Source organism: Salvelinus fontinalis, chromosome 35, assembly GCF_029448725.1.
Source record: "Salvelinus fontinalis isolate EN_2023a chromosome 35, ASM2944872v1, whole genome shotgun sequence".
Classification (NCBI taxonomy): Eukaryota; Metazoa; Chordata; class Actinopteri; order Salmoniformes; family Salmonidae; genus Salvelinus; species Salvelinus fontinalis.
The window spans coordinates 33,915,949-33,943,059 of NC_074699.1; the positions used below are offsets into that span (position 1 = coordinate 33,915,949).

The 27,111-nt window shown below is 45.5% G+C and overlaps 2 protein-coding genes across 2 annotated transcripts in view; both read left to right on the forward strand.

Moving 5' to 3' along the window:
• The window catches only part of LOC129834779 (transmembrane channel-like protein 3), a 63,660-nt gene extending 52,787 nt beyond the window's left edge, over nucleotides 1-10,873 (forward strand). The window contains exons 17-22 of the mRNA XM_055900050.1: nucleotides 4,838-4,948; nucleotides 5,420-5,545; nucleotides 6,051-6,129; nucleotides 6,347-6,389; nucleotides 6,587-6,866; nucleotides 7,148-10,873. Coding sequence (XP_055756025.1) covers nucleotides 4,838-4,948; nucleotides 5,420-5,545; nucleotides 6,051-6,129; nucleotides 6,347-6,389; nucleotides 6,587-6,866; nucleotides 7,148-8,171 — 1,663 coding nt within the window. The 3' untranslated portion in view covers nucleotides 8,172-10,873. The remainder of the gene's footprint in view (nucleotides 1-4,837; nucleotides 4,949-5,419; nucleotides 5,546-6,050; nucleotides 6,130-6,346; nucleotides 6,390-6,586; nucleotides 6,867-7,147) is intronic.
• Nucleotides 10,874-11,166: 293 nt separating this feature from the next.
• LOC129834777 (stAR-related lipid transfer protein 5-like) lies at nucleotides 11,167-27,047 on the forward strand. Its single transcript, XM_055900048.1, has 6 exons — nucleotides 11,167-11,758; nucleotides 11,949-11,998; nucleotides 18,874-19,006; nucleotides 19,798-19,915; nucleotides 22,047-22,140; nucleotides 23,603-27,047. Exons 1-6 carry the CDS (start codon nucleotides 11,669-11,671, stop codon nucleotides 23,751-23,753), a joined length of 636 nt encoding a protein of 211 aa, XP_055756023.1. The 5' UTR covers nucleotides 11,167-11,668; the 3' UTR covers nucleotides 23,754-27,047.
• The last annotated feature ends 64 nt before the right edge of the window (nucleotides 27,048-27,111 follow it).

The window sequence follows — 27,111 nt, forward strand, 5'->3', positions numbered from 1 at the left end:
CGCCCTCCCAGAGTGAAAAAAACCTCTCCATCACAGTTGACAAGTCCACAGTGTCGCCCTCCCAGAGTGCAAAAAACCTCTCCATCACAGTTGACAACTCCACAGTGTCGCCCTCCCAGAGTGCAAAAAACCTCTCCATCACAGTTGACAACTCCACAGTGTCGCCCTCCCAGAGTGCAAAAAAACTCTCCATCACAGTTGACAACTCCACAGTGTCGCCCTCCCAGAGTGCACAAGACCTCTCCATTACAGTTTACAACTCCACAGTGTCGCCCTCCCAGAGTGAAAAAAACCTCTTCATCACAGTTGACAACTCCACAGTGTCGCCCTCCCAGAGTGCAAAAAACCTCTCCATCACAGTTGACAACTCCACAGTGTCGCCCTCCCAGAGTGCACAAGACCTCTCCATTACAGTTGACAAGTCCACAGTGTCGCCCTTCCAGAGTGAAAAAAACCTCTCCGTCACAGTTGACAACTCTACAATGTCGCCCTCCCAGAGTGAAAAAAAACTCTCCATCACAGTTGACAACTCCACAGTGTCGCCCTCCCAGAGTGCACAAGACCTCTCCATCACAGTTGACAACTCCACAATGTCGCCCTCCCAGAGTGCAAAAAACCTTGGCGTGAACCTGGACAACACCCTGTCGTTCTCTGCCGCTCCCTGCAGGTTCATGCACTAGAGTAAGTAGAGTAAGACGATACCTCACACAAGAAGCGGCGCAGGTCCTAATCCAGGCACTTGTTCTCTCCCGTCTGGACTACTGCAACTCTCTGTTGACTGGGCTCCCTGCCTGTGCCATCAAACCCCTGCAACTTAATCAGAACGCAGCAGGTTTTCAACCTTACCAAGTTCTCTCATGTCACCACGCTCCTCTGCACACTCCACTGGCTTCCAGTTGAAGCTCACATCCACTACAAGACCATTGGGGCTTACCAACAGAGCAGCAAGAGGAGCTACCCCTCCATACCTTCAGGCTATGCTCAAACCCTACACCCCAACATGAGCACTACGTTCTGCCACCTCAGGTCTCTTGGCCCTTCCACCTCTACGGGAGGACAGCTCCCGCTCAGCCCAGTCCAAGCTCTTCTCTGTCCTCTCACCCCAATGGTAGAAACTTCTACCTGAAGCTAAGACAGTCCCTGCCCATCTTCCAAAAACATCTGAAACCCGTCCTCTTCAAACAATATATTTGACCCCCCCCCCCCCCCCCCCCCCCCCCGCCCCTTCTAGCTCTGATTCCACTGATAGCTATGTTATTGAGAAAAAAAATCATTTAGATGACTGTGATATGCGGTTGTCCCACCTAGCTACCTTAAGGTGAATGCACTGTAAGTCGCTCTGGATAAGAGCGTCTGCTAAATTACTAAAATGTACATTTCAAAATGTATAATCAAACAATAGTATGATTGTATATTAAAAATATATTTCACCATTCCTATTGTCTCTAACCAAACATGGATTATGGTTTTTGATTATCTGTCTTTGTAAACATATTTGATCAGGATTACAAAGGGAGAATAACTTGAAATAACACAGATAAATTGTAACGGCAGTCCTCCTCCTCTTCATCTGACGAGGAGGAGTATTGAGGGAACCAAGGCGCAGCGTAGTGAAAAGACATAATTTATTTAACAAAACACGAACTTGACTAAACTAACAAAAACAACAAACGGTGTAGACAGACCTATACGACGAACTTACATAAAACAAGAAGAACGCACGAATAGGACAATTAGACTACACAAACCGAACAAACCGTAAACAGTCCCGCGTGGTGTACAGACACAGACACGGAAGACAATCACCCACAACGAACACTGTGACAACGCCTACCTAAATATGACTCTTAGAGGAACGCCAAACACCTGCCTCTAATTAAGAGCCATACCAGGCAACCCAAAAACCAACACAGAAACAGAAAACATAGAATGCCCACCCAACCTCACGTCCTGACCAACTAACACACATAAACTAACAGAAATAGGTCAGGAACGTGACATAACCCCCCCCCATAAGGTGCGAACACCGGGCGCACCAGCACAAAGTCTAGGGGAGGGTCTGGGTGGGCATCTGACCACGGTGGTGGCTCAGGCTCCGGGCGAGGTCCCCACCCCACCATAATCAATCCTAGCCTCCATCTACCCCTAAAAATGTCCACCCATATCTTACCCCCACAAAATCCTCTTAGTAACATCCATGACAGGGACAGCACCGGGACAGAGGGATAAATCAAGACAGAGGGATAGCACCAGACAGAAGGATAGATCAGAATATAGAGGTAGATCAAGATAGAGAGGGAGATCATGATAGAGGGGCAACTCCGGACTGAAAGGCAGCTCCGGACAGAGAGACAGCTCTGGACTGAGGGGCAGTTCTGGGTATATAGCCGTTTCTGGCTGAAGGGCAGCTCATGGCTGACTGACGAATCTGGACGCTCATGGCAGGCTGACGGCTCTCGACGCTCATGGCAGGCTGACGGCTCTCGACGCTCATGGCTGGCTGACGGCTCTCGACGCTCATGGCTGGCTGACGGCTCTCGACGCTCATGGCTGGCTGACGGCTCTCGACGCTCATGGCTGGCTGACGGCTCTCGACGCTCATGGCTGGCTGACGGCTCTCGACGCTCATGGCTGGCTGACGGCTCTCGACGCTCATGGCAGGCTGACGGCTCTCGACGCTCATGGCAGGCTGACGGCTCTCGACGCTCATGGCTGGCTGACGGCTCTCGACGCTCATGGCTGGCTGACGGCTCTCGACGCTCATGGCTGGCTGACGGCTCTCGACGCTCATGGCTGGCTGACGGCTCTCGACGCTCATGGCAGGCTGACGGCTCTCGACGCTCATGGCAGGCTGGCGGCTCTGGACGCTCATGGCTCTCTGACGGCTCTGGCAGATCCTGTCTGGTTGGCGGCTCTGTCAGAACCTGTCTGGTTGGCGGCTCTGGCAGATCCTGTCTGATTGGCGGCTCTGGCAGATCCTGTCTGGCGGACGGCTCTAGCGGCTCCTGTCTGGCGGACGGCTCTAGCGGCTCCTGTCTGGCGGACGGCTCTGTAGGCTCATGGCAGACGGGCGGCTTTGCAGGCTCATGGCAGACGGGCGGCTTTGCAGGCTCATTGCAGACGGATGGCTCAGATGGCGCTGGGGAGACGGATGGCTCAGATGGCGCTGGGGAGACGGATGGCTCAGATGGCGCTGGGGAGACGGATGGCTCAGATGGCGCTGGGGAGACGGATGGCTCAGATGGCGCTGGGGAGACGGATGGCTCAGATGGCGCTGGGGAGACGGATGGCTCTGGCCGGATAAGGCGCACTGTAGACCTGGTGCGTGGTGCCGGAACTGGAGGCACCGGGCTAAGGACACGCACCTTCATACTAGTGCGGGGAGCAGGGACAGGGCACACTGGACTCTCAAAGCCCACTCTATACCTGGTGCGTGGTACCGGCACTGGTGGCACCGGGCTGAGGACAAGCACATCAGGATTAGTAGGGGGAGAAGAAACAGTGTGTACAGGGCTCTGGAGACGCACAGGAGGCTTAGTGCGTGGTGCCGGAACTGGAGGCACCGAACTGGATACACGCACTACAGGGAGAGTGCGTGGAGGAGGAACAGGGCTCAGGAGACGCACTGGTAGCCTAGTGCGTAGTGTAGGCACTGTAGGTACTAGGCTGGGGCGGGGAGGTGGCGCCGGAAATACCGGACCGTGGAGGCGTACTGGCACTCTTGAGCATTGAGCCTGCCCAACCTTACCTGGTTGAATGCTCCCGGTCGCCCGACCAGTGCGGGGAGGTGGAATAACCCGCACCGGCCTATGTAGGCGAACCGGGGAAACCATGCGTAAGGCAGGTGCCATGTATGCCGGCCCGAGGAGACGCACTGGAGACCAGACGCGTTGAGCCGGCCTCATGACACCTGGCTCAATACCCAATCTAGCCCTACCAGTGCAGGGAGGTGGAATAACCCGCACTGGGCTATGCACTCGTACAGGAGACACCGTGCGCTCTACTGCGTAACACGGCGCCTGCCCGTACTCCCGCTCTCCATGGTAAGCCTGGGAAGTGGGCGCAGGTCTCCTACCTGCCCTTGGCCCACTACCTCTTAGCCCCCCCCCCCAAGAAATGTTTGGGTGTTACTCACGGGCTTTTTGGGCTTCCGTGCAAGACGCGTTCCCTCATAACTCCGCCAGCTGTTCCCATGGACGGTGATTCACTTTAGCCCATGGTCCTTCTCCGTTAAATATTTGCTCCCAACTCCACAAGTCCTGTATACTTCCCCGTTGCTCCAAATTACGCTGCTTGGTTCTGGATTCTTGGTGGGTGATTCTGTAATGGCAGTCCTCCTCCTCTTCATCTGACGAGGAGGAGTATTGAGGGAACCAAGGCGCAGCGTAGTGAAAAGACATAATTTATTTAACAAAACACGAACTTGACTAAACTAACAAAAACAACAAACGGTGTAGACAGACCTATACGACGAACTTACATAAAACAAGAAGAACGCACGAATAGGACAATTAGACTACACAAACCGAACAAACCGTAAACAGTCCCGAGTGGTGTACAGACACAGACACGGAAGACAATCACCCACAACGAACACTGTGACAACGCCTACCTAAATATGACTCTTAATTAGAGGAACGCCAAACACCTGCCTCTAATTAAGAGCCATACCAGGCAACCCAAAAACCAACACAGAAACAGAAAACATAGAATGCCCACCCAACCTCACGTCCTGACCAACTAACACACATAAACTAACAGAAATAGGTCAGGAACGTGACATAAATAAACAATATAGAAATAAAAGTACTATTTTATTTCTCTCATTTGTTTCCAGATCAAATAATTTCTACCTGGCTATGCTGTTGTTCATGCTTTTTCTGTGTATGCTGCCCACCATCTTTGCCATAGTGAGATACAGACCTTCCCAACACTGCGGGCCATTTAGGTAAGCGATTATTCCCGTGAAGCTCTTTAAATTTGGTGCCCATTTTAAAGTTAGCCCTTGTAATTTAAGGAAATGTACGCCACACTTTCGATAGGGTTGCAGTATACTGTGTGTGTGTCTGTCTGTCTGTCTGTCCGTCCGTCTGTGTGTATGTTTGTAGCCAAAGTGTGTGTGTGTTTGTGGATGAGCTAACTCCTATTGAGAACCTTGAAAATCGCTATAAAACATCAATCCATGATTATTTTATTATCATCACACATCATAATCTGCTGAAAGCACTATATGGCCAAGAAGAAAAGCCTGTATAGCTTTAATTCTTCTGTGTGTGTGTGTGTGTGTGTGTGTGTGTGTGTGTGTGTGTGTGTGTGTGTGTGTGTGTGTGTGTGTGTGTGTGTGTGTGTGTGTGTGTGTGTGTGTGTGTGTGTGTGTGTGTGTGTGTGTGTGTGTGTGTGTGTGTTCGTTCCCTTGCAGCGGTCAGGAGAAGATTTATGACATCATCTCAGAGACGATAGCCAATGACTTCCCGTTGTGGTTCAGTAAAGTGATGAGTTACGTCACCAGCCCTGTCGTAGCGCTGCCCGCTCTGCTACTGCTGTTGTGAGTGCACTCACACACACAGACTCACACACACTCACACATAGACTCCCACACATACACACACACACACACACACATAGACTCCCACACATACACACACACACACACACACACTCAGACAGACTCACACACACTCGCACACAGACTCACACACATACACACACACATAGACTCACACACACACACACACACACACACACACACACACACACACACACACACACACACACACACACACACACACACACACACACACACACACACACACACACACACACACACAGACACACACACACACACACACACTATGTAGCCTGACTTGCTTAATGCCTTCGGATTGGTCAAGTCATTGTGTCAGTCATCTTGGGGTAAATCTCTCTGTGTCCTTCAGCATGTTGATCAGTCATTGTATCAGTCCTATTGGGGTAACTCTCTCTGTGTCCTTCAGCATGCTGATCAGTCATTGTATCAGTCCTATTGGGGTAACTCTCTCTGTGTCCTTCAGCATGCTGATCTACTACCTTCAGGCCATTGCCAGATCCCTTAAATTCACCAACAACCAGCTGAGGATGCAGCTTCAGACTGTGAGTTACAGACACTATAGTTATAGTTCTCGAAGTCAGTCACTATTATACATTAAACAAACGTACATATGAACTTAGAGTGCATCCCAAATATTCCCTAGACAGTGTACTACTTTTGGCTCTGGTTAAAAGTAGTGGACTATGTAGGCAATATGGTGCCATTTAGGATGCCCACTTGGTCTCATGAATGTATGCTGAAAAGAAATGTATTTGTCAGGAGAGAACAGAAGACAAGAAGAAGGTATTACAGCTGGCTTCAGGTAAACCTCATCATTCTACTTTCTGGATGGTTGGTTCTATGTAGTCTATATCTACATATCCCATAACCTCTTACATCTGACCTTTAACCCTTCACCTCACTTGACTGTTAACCTTTACAAATTAAAATGTTGAACTTTTGAACACCCAAGCTATAATCCCTGACCTGTAACCCCTGACCTCTGACCCCCACCCATAGCGAGGCTACAGGCCCCAGAGGTCCCCGGGGGGGACAGGAAGCCTGACCAGCAGGATGGTGACATCAACAGCCGCGAGTCGTCCATTCGCACGCCGTCGCCACGACCCAACGGCAGTGTCACAAACTTCCAGTCGCCCGATCGTCGCGGCAACGGCATCCGCACCATCACCCAGTCGGCATCGAGGGCCGAGACCGCTAGGGCGACATTTGCTGCTGGGGCGTCTAGAAGTCCAACAGTGTCCATAATTCACAAGCAAAGGCCGGAGAACATCCCTAACAGGTGTGTCACACACACACACACACACACATATGATGTGTTATTCTGTCTGGTCAGTCACAGGCTTTTATACAGTCCTCTACAGGTGTGTCTACAGCAGGATTAAGTTCTTCTAAAGCCTGTTTGGGCAAACTATGGCCTGGAGTACTGTCACTACCAAAGGAATCAACGATACACAGTATCAGTAGTATTTGTTACTGTAATAATTCAAGTTGAAGTGGTCTCTCATTACGACCACATACAGTAGTAACATTTATCATCCGTATTTCCCTCTGTCACCACAGACACCCTTCCTACCTGGGAGGCCCTAGCGGTACCTGCAGGTCCAAGTCCTACCACCATGTGGCGTACAACCCCCCGACACGCTACTCCTCAGAGAACATCCACTCCGACCCACTCTACAGGAAGACCATCAGGCCCATGCACTCCGCAGAGGCAGCTGGGATAGTGACCGCCCAGAGCTATGTGGGCCGTCGCCCCTACACCACGCGCTACGTCATCGTCAACGAGCACGAAGCTAGGAAAAAGTTGCTTCGATCAGCCACACGCGTCCCTCGCCACTTCCGAGCGGAGGACCCGGTGGGTGAAATCGTAGAGCTGATCCCGCGGAATATCAAGCGGTATACTCCAAGGGCTCCGCATCTGCATGGGCACCCACATAGGTCGAATCCGGCGCAGTCACACCTGAGTGATGAAGAGCAGGAGGAAGAGGCAGGGGGGAAGAGGGAGTCTAGGAGGGGGTCGTTCGGGCAGACTCACCGGCCCCGCTCACTCTCCGACCTCCACCAGCCGGCTCGCTTCTACATCGGAGAGCGCCTGGAGACCAAGCTGTCTATGGCGTCAAAAGACAGCCACACTGCTAGGGGGCGCTACGGCGGTGAAGCCCAAAAAGGGGACTGGGAGGATATGGAGACGCGCTTGCACTCCCTCTCCCAGGCCAGCATCAGAGGAGCAGAGCTTCCACCACCAATCAGGCACACAAAGTCCCCAGCCAGACACCCCCACTCCCCGAGCAGACTTGTACACTCACCCCCCCAGGGCCCTGGAAGACGCCTGGAGCCACAGGTCAAGCCCAAGACACCCAGGTCCAAGCTGGAGCCTTCCCTGACTGAGTCGGACTCGGCCTCTCTGGCCTCCAGTAGCGACCAGCAGAACAGCAGCACAGACCAGTACATCCAGGTCATTCACAACAAGGAGAAGTATCTCAAGTCTGAGGCAAGGCAAGGCAAGCTGGCTAAGAAGAAGTCCAAAGCCAGTATAGATCTCAATGTGTCTGGGTCCAAAGACCTGGTCTGCTCCAACGTGTAGTTGGTGTATTTGTATTGTGAATATATCTAGGTTTATTTAACCTTTATTAATCCATGTAAGTTATTGACAGTAGTGTAAAGTACTTAAGTAAAAAATACTTTAAAGTACTACCTAAGCAGTTTTTTGGGGTATATGTACTTTACTTTTAGTCTACTATATTCCTAAAGAAAATAATGTGATTTTTACTCCTTACATTTTCCCTGACACCCAAAAGTACTAGTTACATTTTGAATGCTTAGCAGGACAGGAAAACTGTCTAATTCACACACATCAAGAGAACATCCCTGGTCATCCCTACTGCCTCTGATCTGGCAGACTCACTAAACACAAATTTGACAAACACTTCATTTGTAAATTATGTCTGACTGTTGAATTGTGCCCCTGGCTATCAGTAAATTTTAAAAACAAAAAAATTGTGCCGTCTGGGTTGCTTCTGCCCCTGAACAAGCCAGTTAACCCACTATTCCCTGGGCGCCGAAGACGTGGATGTCGATTAAGGCAGCCATCCGCACCTCTGATTCAGAAGGGTTGGGTTAAATGTGGAAGACACATTTCAGTCGAATGCATTCAGTTGTACAACTGACTAGGTATCCCCCTTTCCCTTTCCTAAATTAATATAAGGAATTTGAAATGATTTACACTTTTACTTTTTATACTTATTAAGTATATTTTTGCGATTCACATTTACTTTTGATACTTAAGTATATTTAAAACCAAATACTTTTAGACTTTTACTCAAGTAGAATTTTACTGGGTGACTTTCACTTTTACTTGAGTCATTTTCTTTTAAGGTATCTGTACTTTTACTCGAGTACAACAATTAGGTACTTTTTCCACCACTGGTTATTGAAAGCAAATTATATTTTACAATAATGACCTGTCGAGTTAATTGTTTTGTAATGGGTTACATTGTAAACCACAGAAAATGTGAAAAGCCCATTCATGGCCAATGCTATACTTTGTGTGTGTTAACAAACAGCTCTATGTACATAATATGCATAACATATTATATGCTCACATTATCATGGATACTGTGCTTGCTCTCAATCTAATAAATCTCATGGTCAATGGTCCAAAGTAGTGTACCTAAGCATCAGATTGTTTTGTTCTACTCAAGGTTATGTGTATGGCCATTGATGTTTGTTTTAGGGTTATCACAAACAGGTGTTATATTGGCTATTGTGTGTGTGTACATTACATTGTACCAAGCAAACATGGCCTTCAATTCAGTAAAATGATGATACCGTAGTAAAGTATGAGGTGTAACATATATAATATACTCTGCAAAAAAATAAACATCCCTTTTTCAGGACCCTGTCTTTCAAAGATAATTCATAAAAATCCCCAAAACTTCACAGATCTTCATTGTAAAGGGTTTAAACACTGTTTACCATGCTTGTTCAATGAACCATAAACAATTAATTAATTAGCAACTGTTGAACGGTCTTAAGACACTAACAGCTTACAGACGGTAAGCAATTAAGGTCACAGTTATGAAAACGTAGGACACTAAAGAGGCCTTTCTACTGACTGTGAAAAACACCAAAAGAAGGATGCCAAGGGTCTCTGCTCATCTTCGTGAACGTGCCTTAGGCATGCTGCAAAGAGGCACAAGGACTGAAGATGTGGCCAGGGCAATAAATTGCAATGTCCGTACTGTGAGACACCTAAGACAGCGCTACAGGGAGACAGGACAACACCTGCACAGGATCGGTACCTCCGAACATCAGACCTGCAGGACAGGTACAGGATGGCAACAACAACTGCTCGAGTTACACTAGGAACGCACAATCTCTCCATCAGTGCTCAGACTGTCCGCAATAGGCTGAGAGAAGCTGGACTGAGGGCTTGTAGGCCTGTTGTAAGGCAGGTCCTCACCAGACATCACTGGCAACAATGTCGCCTATGGGCACAAACCCACAGTCGCTGGACCAGACTGGCAAAAAGTGCTCTTCACTGACGAGTCGCGGTTTTGTCTCACCAGGGGTGATGTTCAGATTGGCGTTTATCGCCGAAGGAATGAGCGTTACACCGAGACCTGTACTCTGGAGCGGGATCGATTTGGAGGTGGAGGGTCCATTATGGTCTGGGGCGGTGTGTCACAGCATCATCGGACTGAGCTTGTTGTCATTGCAAGCAATCTCAACGCTGTGCGTTACAGGGAAGACTTCCTCCTCCCTCATGTGGTACCCTTCCTGCAGGTTCATCCTGACATGACCCTCCAGCATGACAATGACACCAGCCATACTGCTCGTTCTGTGCGTGATTTCCTGCAAGACAGGAATGTCAGTGTTCTGCCATGGCCAGTGCGAAGAGCCCGGATCTCAATCCCATTGAGCACGTCTGGGACCTGTTAGATCGGAGGGTGAGGACTAGGGCCATTCCCCCCATAAATGTCCGGGAACTTGCAGGTGCCTTGGTGGAAGAGTGGTGTAACATCTCACAGCAAGAACTGGCAAATCTGGTGCAGTCCATGAGGAGGAGATGCACTTCAGTACTTAATGCAGCTGGTGGCCACAACAGATACTGACTGTTACTTTTGATTTTGACCCCCCCTTTGTTCAGGGACACATTATTCCATTTCTGTTAGTCACATGTCTGTGGAACTTGTTCAGTTTATGTCTCAGTTGTTGAATCTTGTTATATTTATACAAATATTTACACATGTTAAGTTTTCTGAAAATAAACACAGTTGACAGTGAGAGGACGTTTCTTTTTTTGCTGAGTTTATAACACCATGGGATATGTATAAAGTACATTTACAAAAGGAATGCCATGTCGATAACTTCTAGACTAAAAGTGGCCTGAGTCTGCTCTGTGGGTGGAGAAAAAAAAGTGACATATTAACGTATGTGTTTCGATAACTGATTGTCGTTGCAGTAAGAACATTGAAAGTGCCAATTGTTTTCACCCTTCTATCTGGGCATGGTCTGGTGGACACGTAACTATCATTTTCAAACTACAATTCCCAGCCTTCCCTTCAACACTGTTCCAAGCTTCCAACGAATCAGAAAGCGTACTTTTTTCACATCAATTTTTTTCATCAGTTGATGGGAAAACGGCTAGCTAGCCTGCTGGCTAAATAAGCTTACTTTTTACTACAAATTCGTGTTAGATGTTTATGACAATCAATATTTTATTTTAAGCAAGTCTGAGTCTTACTGACTTCAGGAACCTCGCGGCTAACGATAATGCAAGTCTTTCATTCAATATATGCATTAGCTAACTAATGTTAGCTAGCTACTGTAAATTGTCTAATATTGGTGTGTGTGGCTAACTGTTACTAAACGTAACTGTCTCATATTCATAGTTCATATTTTACGCTTCATACTCTACGATATTTTCAGCTAGTTATCTTGTGTGTCAGTCTAAATCCATCCATTTGGAATCACGGCTAATGTTAGCTATCTAACTAGTCAGTTAGCCTGACAGCTGGCTAGCTATTGAACCGGTTGCAAGTCCTCCATCATCACATCTGCCAGGCGGACTCAACCAACATGGATTACCAGAACACAGCGAATGCAGTTGGGGACTGTCTTTTGAGCTACACCAAGGACGAGTCTGGGTGGAAAGTCTGCAAGAAATCGGTGCGTAATGTTATAGGTAGCAATATTAATATTTTATAATTACAGGCGACGTTCCATTCTGTGCACCATGTTAACGGCTCCATTTTGCTGTGTCATTGTAAATAACATAGCTAGGTAAGTGCAGTCAGTGTGTTGACAACAGCAACCAATGTTTTGTTTTTGACAAATGGACGTGTCTGTCCATTTTTAGAATGACGTCATCGTGTCCTGGCGGCCATCGACTGAGTTCCCTGGGAATGTGTAAGTATAAGCTGTTCTCCTTATCTAGGCCAAATCATTCATTTCTAAATGTTGTATAGAAGCAAGTTAGACTAGCTAAATGTAATTTTCCCAATCTTATCTCCGGAGAGTCTTTAACGTTACTGCTTAACAGCGGTAACCTTGACTGAACTGAGAAGGAGAGAACATGGAGATGAAGCCACGTTAGACTGTTAATTAAGAAAGCACCAATAACAGGCTGGCTTCCCAGACCCAGATTAAGCCTAGTCCTGGACTAAAAAGCATTCTTAATGGAGAATCTCCATTGACAACACTTTTTAGTTTAGGACTGGGCTTAATCGGTTATGTTTGACGTGTATTAGAGTTAGTGTTCTGTCTATCTCTACATGTTATGTTCGATGTGTATTATGGTTAGTGTTCTGTCTATCTCTACATATGTTGTGTCTGACTGGTACAGTGCATTCAGAAAGTATTCAGACCCCTTCACTTGTTCTACTTTGTTACGTTAGCCTTATTCAAAAATGGATTTAATGTATTTTTTTCCTCATCAATCTACACACAATCCCCCATAATGACAAAGCAAAAAAAAGGATTTTAAATTCTTGCAAATGTATTTAAACTATTTTTAAAATGTTATCACATTTAGATAAATATTCAGACCCTTTACTCAGTACTTTGTTGAAGCACCTTTGGCAGCGATTACAGCCTTGAGTCTTTTTGGGTATGACGCTACAAGCTTGGCACACCTGTATTTGGGGAGTTTCTCCCATTCTTCTCTACAGATCCTCTGAAGCGCTGTCAGGTTGGATGGGTAGCGTTGCTGCACAGCTATTTTCAGGTCTCCAGAGATGTTTCGATCGGGTTCAAGTCTGGGCTCTGGCTTAGCTACTCAAGGTCATTCAGAGACTTGTCTCGAATGCACTCTTACATTGTCTTGGCTGTGTGTTTAGGGTCGTTGTCCTGTTGGAAGGTGAACCTTTGCCCCAGTCTGAGGTCCTGAGCGCTCTGGAGCAGGTTTTCATCAAGGATTTTTTTTATATATATATATATATATATATATTTCACTTTTATTTAACCAGGTAGGCTAGTTGAGAACAAGTTCTCATTTGCAATTGGCCAAGATAAAGCAAAGCCGTTTGACACATACAACAACCCAGAGTTACACATGGAGTAAAACAAACATACAATCAATAATACAGTAGTAAAAGTCTATATACAGCATGTGCAAATGAGGTAGGATAAGGGAGGCAATCAAATAAATAGGCCATGGTGGCGAAGTAATTACAATATAGCAATTAAACACTGGAATGGTAGATGTGCAGAAGATGAATGTGCAAGTAGAGATACTGGGGTGCAAAGGAGCAAGATAAATAAATACTGTATGGGGTTAAGGTAGTTGGATGGGCTATTTACAGATGGGCTATGTACAGGTGCAGTGATCTGTGAGCTGCTCTGACAGCTGGTGCTTAAAGCTAGTGAGGGAGATATGAGTCTCCAGCTTCAGTGATATTTGCAGTTCGTTCCAGTCATTGGCAGCAGAGAATTGGAAGGAAAGGCGGCCAAAGGAAGAATTGGCCTTGGGGGTAACCAGTGAGATATACCTGCTGGAGCGCGTGCTACGGGTGGGTGCTGCTATGGTGACCAGTGAGCTGAGATAAGGCAGGGCTTTACCTAGCAGAGACTTGTAGATGACCTGGAGCCAGTAGGTTTGGCGACGAGTATGAAGCGAGGGCCAGCCAACGAGAGCGTACAGGTCGCAGTGTTGGGTAGTATATGGGGCTTTGGTGACAAAACGGATGGCACTGTGATAGACTACATCCAATTTGTTGAGTAGAGTGTTGGAGGCTATTTTGTAAATTATATCGTCGAGGTTCGGTAGGATGGTCAGTTTTACGAGGGTATGTTTGGCAGCGTGAGTGAAGGATGCTTTGTTGTGAAATAGGAAGCCGATTCTAGATTTAATTTTGGATTGGAGATGCTTAATGTGAGTCTGGAAAGAAGGTTTACAGTCTAACCAGACACCTAGGTATTTGTAGTCGTCCACATATTCTAAGTCAGAACCGTCCAGAGTGGTGATGCTGGACGGCCGTGCGGGGATCTCTATGTACTTTATTCCGTTAATCTTTCTCTCAATCCTGACTAGTCTCCCAGTCCCTGCTCCTGAAAAACATCACCACTGCATGATGCTGCCACCACCATGCTTCACCGTAGGGATGGTATTGGCCAGGTGATGAGCTCTGCCTGGTTTCCTCCAGATGTAACGCTTGGCATTTAGGTCAAAGAGTTCAGTCTTGGTTTCATCAGACCAGAGAATCTTGTTTCTCATGGTCTGAGAGTCCTTTAGGTACCTTTTGGCAAACTCCAAGCGGGCTGTCATGTGCCTTTTTCTGAGGACTGGCTTAATTCTGGCCACTCTACCATGAAGGCCTGATTGGTGGTGCTGCAGAGATGGTTGTCCTTCTGGAAGGTTATCCCATCTTCATAGATGAACTCTGGAGCTCTGTCAGTGACCATCGGGTTCTTGGTCACCTCCCTGACCAAGGCCCTTCTCCCTCGATTGCTCAGTTTGGCCGAGCGGCCAGCTCTAGGAAGAGTCTTGGTGGTTCCAAACTTCATCCATTTAAGAATGAGGGAGGTCACTGTGTTCTTGGGGACCTTCAATGCTACAGAAATGTTTTGTTAACCTTCCCCGGATCTGTGCCTCGACACAATCCTGTCTAGGAGCTCTACGGACAATTCCTTCGACATCATGGCTTGGTTTTTGCTCAAACATGAACTGTCAAATTATATATACAGGTGTCTGCCTTTCCAAGTCATGTCCAATCAATTGAATTTACCACAGGTGGACTCTAATTTTCATAACAAGGAATTAATTATCTGTTCGTAAAACCATAAACAAAATGGCGGACGGAAGACAGGGTGGTGCGGCAGGTGCCGCTTCTCATTCGAATGCTGTAATTTTATCTAAACCATCAGGTGTACGCCGACCCCAGCTAAGTAACTCATGCAAAGAGTTAAAGCGCAATTATGTGTTTTATCTCCAGTACTCTGCCATGATTGTCAGTTATGTAGCTGCTCTACTGATAATCTCAGTGCGTCCTTGCTGGGATGACACAATCAGTCTACTACCGGAGAATATTAACACCAAACACATTGGTTCACAGCGGACAGTACACAGCATACCATAATGTTCTGAATAATGGCCAAGTCTACCTCGCTCCTTATTCTACTGAACGGCTTAGGCGCAACAAACACAAGTCCAACATTTATCGGAAACTTTTAAACTACCTGTTCACTACCCTCCTGCTCTCCGGGGATGTGCAACTCAATCCTGGGCCCAACCTCACCGAGCCAGCGATACGCACCGGAGTGGAAAGCGGTGGATGGCCTCGTCCACTGATCGTCGCCACTGTGGAAGTGGGTGAGTGCTATGGTCCTATGGTTTCTCTCGGCTCACCCGGCTCCAGGATAGATTTTGACTCTTCAAACATACCAAAGTCGCTATATGCGATCCCTGACTCTGCTTCTGGTACGCAAGCTGTTTTAATTAGTTCACCGCATCCAGTGCAGGCGGGAGGGATTGTTAATTGCGCTACCGAGCTGCCCCTAATCAAAACGAAGCAAAACGGCCTAAACCCAGCTGTCAGAAAACACAGAAAATGTAACTTTTTTTCAATGTGTCAATCACTCTCGAGTCATCTGGGACCCACGAGCTAAGCCCAAGGGACTACTAGGGGGGCACTTGAACATTCGTAGTGTCATTCCAAAAAGTGATCAAATTCAACATCTACTCACAGACTCCAACCTTGACTTTCTCTGCCTCTCAGAGACATGGCTCCATAAAAACTCTCCATCTGCTGCTTTGATTGTGCCTGGCTACAATGTTTTCAGGAGAGACAGGACTGAAGGAAGAGGAGGGGGTGTGATGATTTACATTAAATAACATATCCGATGTAAACAAATTGAGTGGTCATGTGATAATGAACTAGAATGTATTGGCCTGAACATTACACTGTCTCCCCAAATGTCTTTTACCCTCATTGGAATGTATAGGCCACCTTCCACCAAAAGTGTGTTTTTTGATCAGTTTAATAACATGCTTAGGGAATGTGATTTTGGGAAAGAGGTCATCTTAATGGGAGATTTTAACATTAATTATGAAGTCAAGTGTTGTAGGAAAACCCTCAAACGGATCACTAATACCTTTGACCTTACACAGCTAGTTAAAGGGCCAACCAGGGTGACTTGTTGCTCTAAAACACAGATTGATTTGGTGTTCAGTAATAAACCAGAGAGAGTGACTAAATCATTCAATATGGTTACTGGGCTATCTGATCATAATCTGACACTTATAGCCAGAAAGCTGTCTAAGAGCAGGTTTAACCTCTCTACTGTTAGAAAGCCAGATCAACTAAGAATACCTAAGAGTGAATTAAGCTATTTTGAAAACGCAATTAAGGGAATTAACTGGAATGATCTCTTGTCCTATGCAGACGTGGAAGCTGATAGTCAAGTTTTTCTATCCACAATCTAGACTACATTAAATGGTTTCCTAAAGAAAATCAAATCCAAACCTGACCAAAAGAGCACTCTTCCTTGGCTAAATGGAGAAATCTGGAAATTGATGAAAGAACAAGATTATTATCTAAAAATAGCCCTAAGATCCAAATTAGAGCATGACAGACGTAGGTTTACCATGTTGAGAAATAAGGTGATGAAAGAAATCAGACAGGCCAAGGCAAACTTTTTTATTAACAAAATTGGTGAAGCAAAGGGAAATTCTAAACTGATCTGGGAGAATCTAAAAAAGTTAACAGGGAAAGACCATAGTAACACTACAAAAAGTCTAGAAATCATGGTGAATAACAATCTAACACAGGATGCAGTCGAAATAGCAATAGCCTTCAATTCCTACTTTATTGACTCTGTCAGGGTACTGACACAGAACCCCTCCACTGGTTTCTTGGGCTCAGTGCTAGTAAATGATGCTCAACCTGTCTTCATCATAAGGGAGGTTTCTGAGTCAAAGGTGGACAAGGTGATTAGCTCACTAAAGAACTCTAAAGCCAAAGATGTGTTTGGGATGGACTCTACCTTTCTTAAAAACTACAAAGAGTCACTCATTGGCCCCATTACTAAGGTCACCAACACATCTATTGGTCTCGGGGTGTTTCCAAGGGTATGGAAGTCGGCCATAATAACGGTCATCTTTAAATCAGGCGACCCTGCTGACGTGAGTAACTACAGGCCCATTAGTATACTACCTGTGGTGTCAAAGGTTGTTGAAAAGTGTGTAGCAGAACAACTGATTGCCCACCTCAACAACAGCCCCTTCACATTCCATTCCATGCAGTTTGGCTTCAGAGCGAAACACTCCACAGAAACGGCCAACTGCTTTCTTCTGGAAAATGTGAAGTCCAAGATGGACAAAGGGGGCGTTGTTGGGGCTGTGTTTCTGGACCTAAGGAAGGCTTTTGATGCTGTTAACCATGAGATTCTCATCACAAAATTGTCCAAGTTCAACTTTTCCCCCGATGCCTTGAGATGGATGAAATCATACCTTGAAGGCATAACTCAGTGTGTCAGAGTGAGCAATGAGCTGTCGCCCACTCTTAGCTATGATGTGGGTGTGCCCCAAGGGTCAATACTGGGGCCCCTCCTGTTCAACCTGTACATTAATGATCTGCCTTCTGTCTGTACTGGGTCTGAAGTTCAAATGTATGCAGATGATACAGTGATATATGTGCATGCAAAGAGCAAACAACAAGCTGCACAAGAACTCACTACTGTAATGGTCCAGGTTACAAAGTGGCTCAGTGACTCGTGTTTGCATCTCAATGTGAAAAAAACTGTTTGCATGTTCTTCGCAAAGAGGGCAACAGATGCTACTGAGCCAGATGTCTATGTGTCAGGGGAGAAGCTCCAGGTGGTATCTGATTTTAAGTACCTTGGCATCATACTTGATTCCAACCTCTCTTTTAAAAAGTATGTGAAAAAGGTAATTCAAATAACCAAATTCAACCTAGCTAATTTCCGATTTATACGAAATTGTTTGACTACAGAGGTAGCAAAACTGTACTTCAAATCTATGATACTCCCCCACTTAACATACTGCTTGACTAGTTGGGCCCAAGCTCGCTGTACAACAGTAAGACCTCTTCAGTCTGTCCACAAACAGGCTCTCAAAGTGCTTGATAGGAAGCCCAATAGCCATCATCACTGTCACATCCTCAGAAAGCATGAGCTCCTGAGTTGGGAAAATCTTGTGCAATACACTGATGCATGTCTTGTATTCAAGATTCTAAATGGCTTGGCTCCCCCTCCACTCAGTATTTTTGTTAAACAGAAAACCCAAACATATGGCAGCAGATCCACAAGGTCTGCCATGAGAGGTGACTGTGTAGTTCCCCTAAGGAAAAGCACCTTTAGTAAATCCGCTTTTTCTGTGAGAGCTTCCCATGTCTGGAATACACTGCCATCAGACACACATAACTGCACCACATATCACACTTTCACAAAAGACATGGCTAAAGGAAAATCAGATTTGTGAACATGGTCCCTAGCTGTGTGTTGCCGCTTTCCATGTCTGTTGTCTGTAACTTGTGAGGTGTGGAAACACTTTGTTGCTTTTATGAATTTTGTCTTGCTGCTTTTTGTTCTATGTTGCTCTGCCTAAGGGTCTGAATACTTATGTAAATAAGGTATTTTCATTTATTTTATACACTTGCAAAAAATTCTAAACCTGTTTTTGCTTTGTCATTATGGGGTATTGTGTGTAGATTGGTGAGACCATTTTTTTTATTTCATCAATTTTAGGTCTGAATACTTTCCGAATGCACTGTATAAGAGTTAGGGTTAGTGGTGTTCTGTCTCTCTACATGTGTTGTGTCTGACAGATATAAGGGGGAGTCGGTGGTGAAGGGAAGTCCAGAGAAGGTATGGGAGTGTCTGAAGCCAGTGCCAAATGGACTGCGGGTGAAATGGGACAACAATGTCAAGAAGTTTGAGCTGGTAGAGCAAGTCACTGAGGTAGGCTAAGTTTCAAACCAATGGACCGTACTGTAGTCACAGTCAGTCACAATTCAGTTGTTTTGTCCCCATCATCATCATCTATGTTCTGAGTTTGCTTTAGAGAGTTGTCACTGATCATTTGATTCTCCATTGATTCTTTATCATTCCTCACTCACTCACACACCCACAAACAAATCACAGCTGAATAAATACTCTGTCATCCATTCTTGCTGTATAGTTCAGTCTACTCCCCCAACTTTGTTGATAAGCCTTAGGGTTTTATGGAAGTGAGTTTTACCTGACCTCTATGGGACTTCCTGGTTACGTGACGGTTAAATAAGGTATCCAAGCAACCAAAGTGTGTCATCCAATGTGTTCATGGTTTTGATACATGTTTCCTAAAGGGCACCTGCCAGCGATCGCCACACCCACAGCACCAATGCAGCACTCCTACCCTTTGTTCTCTATTCCATTAGTCATGTTAATATTTATTTGGGACGAACACAAGTTCAGGGACATGTTCAGTAGGAAAACATAGATAAATGCTATGGATAGAACTGATGCCATACCTTATTCTGCAGATCAGATGTGTACTTTTGTTGTGTCCTGTTGAACGAGGCCCAGTGTTTATCTTGCGGAACGTTGCAGATAGAAATGTCATGGATAGAACTGACATGATGCCTTATTCTGCTTATCAAAGGGGTTTGTTTCATTCTACTTTGTATATTTCTATATGGACATTCCACAACGCCGTGTCCTGCTGAGCGAGGCCCAGTGTTTACCTGCCTAGTCTCTCCCCCCTCACACAGAACGTCACTGTCTGCAGAACAGTCACTCCGTCAGCAGCCATGGGCATCATAGCTCCCAGAGACTTTGTCGACGTTATTCTAGTGAAGCAATACGAAGACGGCACCATTACATCCAATGGTGCGTAACGCCTCATATCTCTCTTCCTTCTGTCTTTTCTCTCTCTTCGCTTCATGATAAATAGGAGTTCTAACAACAACAAGAAACAGTAGTTCTAGAGCGAACGGTAGATCTAGAGCAAACGGTAGCAGTAGAACAGTAGTTCTAGAGCGAACGGTAGATCTCGAGCGAACGATAGATCTAGAGCGAACGGTAGCAGTAGAACAGTTGTTCTAGAGCAAACGGTAGATCTAGAGCAAACGGTAGATCTAGAGCGAACGGTAGCAGTAGAACAGTAGTTCTAGAGCGAACGGTAGATCTCGAGCGAACGATAGATCTAGAGCGAACGGTAGTTCTAGAGCGAACGGTAGCAGTAGAACAGTAGTTCTAGAGCGAACGGTAGATCTCGAGCGAACGATAGATCTAGAGCGAACGGTAGTTCTAGAGCGAACGGTAGCAGTAGAACGGTAGTTCTAGAGCGAACGGTAGCAGTGGAACAGTAGTTCTAGAGCGAACGGTAGCATTAGAACAGTAGTTCTAGAGCGAACGGTAGATCTAGAGCGAACGGTAGTTCTAGAGCGACCGGTAGCAGTAGAACAGTAGTTCTAGAGCGAACGGTAGATCTAGAGCGAACAGTAGCAGTAGAACAGTAGTTCTAGAGCGAACGGTAGCAGTAGAACAGTAGTTCTAGAGCGAACGGTAGCATTAGAACAGTAGTTCTAGAGCGAACGGTAGATCTAGAGCGAACGGTAGTTCTAGAGCGACCGGTAGCAGTAGAACAGTAGTTCTAGAGTGAACGGTAGATCTAGAGCGAACGGTAGATCTAGAGCAAACGGTAGCAGTAGATCTCGAGCGAACGGTAGCAGTAGAACGGTAGATCTAGAGCGAACGTTAGATCTAAAGTGAACGGTAGTTCTAGAGCGAACGGTAGCAGTAGAACGGTAGATCTAGAGCAAACGGTGGCAGTAGAACAGTAGTTCTAGAGCAAACGGTAGATCTAGAGCGAACGGTAGCAGTAGAACAGTAGTTCTAGAGCGAACGGTAGATCTAGAGCGAACGGTAGATCTAGAGCGAACGGTAGATCTAGAGCGAACGGTAGATCTAGAGCGAACGGTAGATCTAGAGCGAACGGTAATTCTAGAGCGAACGGTAGATCTAGAGCGAACGGTAGCAGTAGATCTAGAGCGAACGGTAGTTCTAGAGCGAACGGTAGCAGTAGAACGGTAGATCTAGAGCGAACGGTAGATCTAGAGCGAACGGTAGTTCTAGAGCGAACGGTAGTTCTAGAGCTTTATGATAAAATAACATTTTGGAACATTTCTCTATCAATGTATTGTTTAACTAAAAAAACAATTCACATTTCTATTGGAGTGTAGCTCTTTTTGTTCTTTGATATCTGTCCTAGGACTCTCCTTGGAAGACCGCGCAGACCTGTTTATTATTATTGTTATTTTTAAATGTTAGACTATTTTTATTGAACGTTGAGGCATTTACAGAGGACATAACAGCACACACATTAAGAAATATAAAGGAATAAATAGGTATTCTAACAACAACAAAAAACATAATCAATGATATACAAATCAAGCACTGGGATGCACAGACATACCACGCCATCGGCAGTAGGCTGAAATCCGTAGAGTACAAGAGGAACTATCGTCACTTGTCACTAATGCAGTGCTAGTGTGTGGATGATATAGCCTAATCATCAGCCCTAACCCTCAGAGAGGCTGGCTGGGAGGGAATCTCTGGAACAGACAACTGTCTTATCCACTGCCCCAGACTGAGGCCTAGGCCTAATCATCCATGTCAGAATGTGGGTTGTGTTCAGTAGGCATGAAAAGGAAGAAAACAATTTGTAAGTCGCTCTGGATAAGAGCGTCTGCTAAATGACTTAAATGTAAATGTAAGAAAACGCTCAAACTGTGATGTATTAGGCCTAGCCTATATGCTCTTGTCCAATAAGAAAGGCTTGGTAATGTATTCCGTTGCAAAACGTTTTGCTACGGTGTGCCCAAGATGAGTTTTGCATTTTGCCTTCACTATCAGTATACTAAGTAACATTATGTGATTGATTGAATGAAAATAGACTGAATTATATCTATACATATTTGTATCCTCATATGTTCTCTCCCTGTGTTCTGTCCATTAGCCACCCACGTGAGCCACCCCAGCTGCCCTCCCCAGTCAGGGTATGTGAGGGGCTTCAACCACCCATGTGGCTGCATCTGTGTCCCCATCTCTGGGTGAGTCACGCGCTGAGACACTCTTCTGTTTCATAGTATTGTCGTTGTCTGATAACCTCATCTCCAAAACAAACTTTTCAGGAAATTGAAAAAAGGTCCATATTTTCCCGTTAATGAACACAGTTATCAAACTTCTAAAGTTATTCTGAATACATTGTATTGGTCGTAGAGCCGTACAATGTTCAGAGTACATTTCATTCAAAAATATAAATGACCAAAAATGTAGTTACGGTTTTGGTCAGACAGCGACTTTACATACAGTACACATGCTTTAGTTTACAAACCCATCTGCAACATTCTGAACAGTGTGTTGTTCTGTCAGAACCAGGGAAGTTTTTGTAGAGACAATGGTCCGTCACAGGAGGGCAGTAGAGAGCTAAACTTCAGCGCACTCAGGTAGACTAATTGAGGTATCTATAATGTGCAGCAACAGGTTTGGTTTGAGCATTCTCTCTCTCTCTCTCTCTCTCTCTCTCTCTCTGTCTCTCTCTCTCTCCTCTCTCTCTCTCTCTCTCTCTCTCTCTCTCTCTCTCTCTCTCTCTGTCTCCTCTCTCTCTCTCCTCTCTCTCTCTCTCTCTCTCTCTCTCTCTCTGTCTCTCTCTCTCTCTCTCTCTCTCTCTCTCTCTCTGTCTCTCTCTCTCTCTCTCTCTCTCTCTCTCTCTCTCTCTGTCTCTCTCTCTCCTCTCTCTCTGTCTCTCTCTCTCCTCTGTCTCTCTCTCTCTCCTCTGTCTCTCTCTCTCTCCTCTCTCCTCTCTCTCTGTCTCTCTCCTCTCTCTCTGTCTCTCTCCTCTCTCTCTCTCTCTCCTCTGTCTCTGTCTCTCTCTCTCTGTCTCTCTGTCTCTCTCTCTCTCTGTCTCTCTCTCTGTCTCTCTCTGTCTCTCTCTGTCTCTCTCTCCTCTCTCTCTCCTCTGTCTCTCTCCTCTCTCTCTCTCTCTCCTCTGTCTCTGTCTCTCTCTCTCTGTCTCTGTCTCTCTCTCTCTGTCTCTCTCTCTGTCTCTCTCTCTCTCCTCTCTCTCTGTCTCTCTCTCTGTCTCTGTCTCTCTGTCTCTCTGTCTCTCTGTCTCTCTGTCTCTCTGTCTCTCTCTGTCTCTCTCTGTCTCTCTCTGTCTCTCTCTGTCTCTCTCTGTCTCTCTCTGTCTCTCTCTCCTCTCTCTCTCCTCTCTCTCTCCTCTCTCTCTCCTCTCTCTCTCTCTCTGTCTCTCTGTCTCTCCTCTCTCTCTCTCTGTGTCTCTGTCTCTCTCTCTCTGTCTCTCTCTGTCTCTCTCTCCTCTCTCTCTCTCTCTGTCTCTCTGTTTCTCCTCTCTCTCTGTCTCTCTCAATAACATTATCTGACATGACCACCTGTCTTGATAGCTATGTAGCTGAAGAAGCACTGTCTAATATTGTTCATACAGTATAGTGTAAATTCAACCTCTCTCTGTCTCTCTCTCTGCCCCCCCCCCCCCCCCCCCCCTCTCCCCAGGGAGCCAAACAAAACCCAGCTGTTCAGTTTCTTCCAGACGGACCTGGGGGGCTTCCTGCCTCGCTCCGTGGTCGACTCCTTCTTCCCATCCAGCATGGTGGAGTTCTACAGCAACCTGGCCAAGGCCATCAAGTCCCTCAAGGACCACTGATACACTCATACTTTACCTTCCCTTAGCCCTGGTCCCAGATCTGTTTGTGCTGCATAACCAACTCCTGGCACCAGGTGATACTCAGATCTGGGACCAGCATTCAGCGGGACCAAAAAACACAGAATGATTAGCTATGTGAATGGCTTAGTTTTAAAGAGGCTATATGGAACTTTTCACCTCAGGGGGCTTTTTAACTGAAAGGGACAGATTGATGTAAATGGATTTTAAAAATCCTTATTTGAGAGCATGGGGCACACCTCCTCAGGCCGTATCTTTCTAGACTAAAAATAACGATTGTGTTGTTTCATGAGTAAATAAATATTGTTATATCAACCATACAGGCAACACTCAAGCCAAAAATGTAGATAAACAATTAGCAACTCAACTTCTGTACAGCCTCTTTAGATGAGTGGTCACCTGGCCTTGGCTTGGAGCAAACTGTCTGAGCTTAAAGGGAGATGATATTGGATGATATGAGGGAAGGAAGTGTGCAGCTTGTTTGTCCCAGCACTAACACAGCTGATTTCAGGTCATTGAGGTCTTGGTTCATTTGTGTAATAATGGTGTGTTAGTGCTGGAGCAAAAAGCCTGCACCCCTGGTACTGTTGCTCTCTAGGACCAGGTATGGTGGCCACTAGTGTAGTCTTACAAAAAGGTTCTAATTTCATTCATTCAACCCTGGAAAAAGATTGAATAGGAATTTCTCATAGAGGTTCATGTGCAATTTTCTTGAGTGGAAGCGATTTGAAATGGAATTGACCTTAGCCCTGATGTTAAAGTTGCAATTTGTAAGTTATTTTTCCCCCTATTGTAACAAGAAAGAGTACAAAAACAATCATCATGAACCCACTCCCAAAAAACACACCTTACATTATTGGACATAATGTAGTTCCTGTTCTTCTTCGTTCGTTTTTTTTTCTTCATGCGGGTACACTAGCAAACACCCTGCTTCTTAGTCCTCCAACCGGAAATCCAACTTACAGACCGCACCTTTAAGCACTCTGGGCCGCACCTTTTAAGACTAGATCTAGGGAGGCCAATTTTGCCAAACTACTTCCAAAACAAATATTTCCTGTACCTTTCCTATTTAGTGATGCATTTCCCCCCCTTTTTCCCACCACAAAAGAATGAGAATAGATTTGAAATCTATATTTTGTATTCAGTGTCCTAAACACACAGAGGATATGTCCTCCTTCCCTTTTGTACTGTTGCTGTTGAATACAGTCCATTCTGTTCCACTGGCTGCATCCTACAGTAACATGCATGTTGCATGGACCTTACAGGAACCCCAGAATGGAATGGGATTCCATTGGGACGAGTCATACCTCATTTTTTGTTGTCCGTTGTATATGGTAGTACTGTACTTGAAATGTTCTGGTTTAACCTGTCTCCACAGCCCTTTAACCAATACCTAAAGATGGAATCCGCAGTAGGGGGAAACGGTGCCACTGGCCGCTCCACCAGCATTGTTATTGTTGTTGCTGAGCTGAGGAGCGTCATGCAGCATGGTTATGACATGCAATACATATTCTATGGTGCGTGCGATGATGTCAGAGAGGGAAATAACAGTGTTTGTTGTTTGCAGTAACTGGAAAGCGTTATGGACATGGTTGTTTTACAGTTGAGGATTCCAGCTTTAACCAGTAACCTTTAGAGGGTGTATATACAGCCGGCAGATGTGTTCTAGTTACAATAACCCCCCCCTAAAACTCTATCCTATTCCTAACCTTAACCTCTGCCGGCTTTATAGAAGCCTAACCTCCAAGCAAGGATTCCTGCCTCAGTTACTTTTCTCTATGTAGATGTCAAACTAAGAACACTGCATTATTCTTAAGCAAAGTTATTTGCAGTATGTATGGGCAAATGGCAATATGAACAGCTTCATCTAATGAGGAATGGACAAAGGAACATCTGCTCGATTAGAAGAGCTTCTGAAGGATTTGGGGTTTTATTCAGTGGGGTACAACATGGTATGTGTCCCATAAGGCTCTGGTCCAAATTAGTGCACTATATAGGGAGTAGGATGCCATTTGGGACAGCTATGGATTCCAACATTTTTAAGCACAGCAGCAGCATAGGACTGCCATTCTGGCATCAGTTGTGACTAGTGTGTCATTTTACACTGTAAAGAAACGTATTACCAGCATAGAGTTGAGAAAACCACTGTCTTTGATATGGCACAAGAGGGCATGGTCATCTGTCTAGGCCAGGGTGCGTCTCCGTAGCTTTAAAAAAAATCATCGGTGAAGGGAAATAATGAGAGCAAGCATCAATAGTATTGAGATGCATCCCTAGTTGGTGGAGGAAGCCTCTTCAGAATATTGAGATACAGCCCTATTAGGTGGAGAGGAAGCCTCTTCAGAGTATTGAGATACAGCCCTATTAGGTAGAGAGGAAGCCTCTTCAGAGTATTGAGATACAGCCCTAGAAGGTGTCTTCACAGTGATGTACAGTCAACCATCTGCATGCCTGCTGAGTCCTCTACATGTATGATGATAAGCCATTATACTAATGATGTTTTAGATCAATCTTTTTAGAAGCCTTGTGGTTAAGTTTCCTTTTGAAATGAAAACACACTACTTAACGTCCTTTTCTTATCCTGAGTGGATAATAACCTTAACTGACAAACCTTTACAAGTGCATTGCATTCCACCTCATCCACAACCAAGTCCTATATGCTTGCTTTTTTAATAATCATTGTTTGCCATTTGTTGGTGTAATACTATGAAGGTATTGTTTTGATGTGTGTTATTGTACTGTAAGTGGAGCCTGAAGATCATACCTACCTACAGTGTATTGCTGTCTTAATGTCAGAGTACACACGTTGTCTATTGGTGGCCTGTTTTGAAAATGTAATCCATCATGCGTTTTGGGACAGATATGTGTGTTTTCGGGTACGTGTTGAATGCTGTTTGTTGTCCTCAGCTCCTGATTGGAAAGCACAGCTGCTATGGAAAATGGCTGCTATTGAAATATACTATTAGTTCAGTTGTCAAGCAACACAGGAAAATAACATGTTTTTTTAGGTCAGGATTAGGGTTATGAATTCTGGTCATTTTTCAAAAATGTTCAAGTTTTCCTGAAATCCCAGTTGGAAGATTCCTGGAATCAGTAGGGAATACGCAGGGAATCTGGAAGTCCTCCAACCAGGATTTCTGGGAAATTGGGGAAAGTTTTGCGACCCTAATCCTGACCTGCACTCTACTGTACCGTAGGACTGTACTGTATACTGTATGTTCCACCCAGCAGGTTTTGTGTTTCACCAGCATCTGCATTAAAAACTACTGAACGTTACATCCAATGTTGTCCTCCTTGTTGTATTATATTACCATGACCACAGGTAGGAAAATGGCTATAC

What these genes read in the sequence shown, in the direction of transcription:
- LOC129834777 (XM_055900048.1), top strand. Translation starts at nt 11,669, where the DNA reads ATGGATTACCAGAACACAGCGAATGCAGTTGGGGACTGTCTTTTGAGC. An exon ending in GGAAAGTCTGCAAGAAATCG is followed by an intron (nt 11,759 to 11,948) that starts GTGCGTAATGTT and finishes GTCCATTTTTAG; the next exon opens with AATGACGTCATCGTGTCCTG. An exon ending in ATCTGTGTCCCCATCTCTGG is followed by an intron (nt 22,141 to 23,602) that starts GTGAGTCACGCG and finishes CCCTCTCCCCAG; the next exon opens with GGAGCCAAACAAAACCCAGC.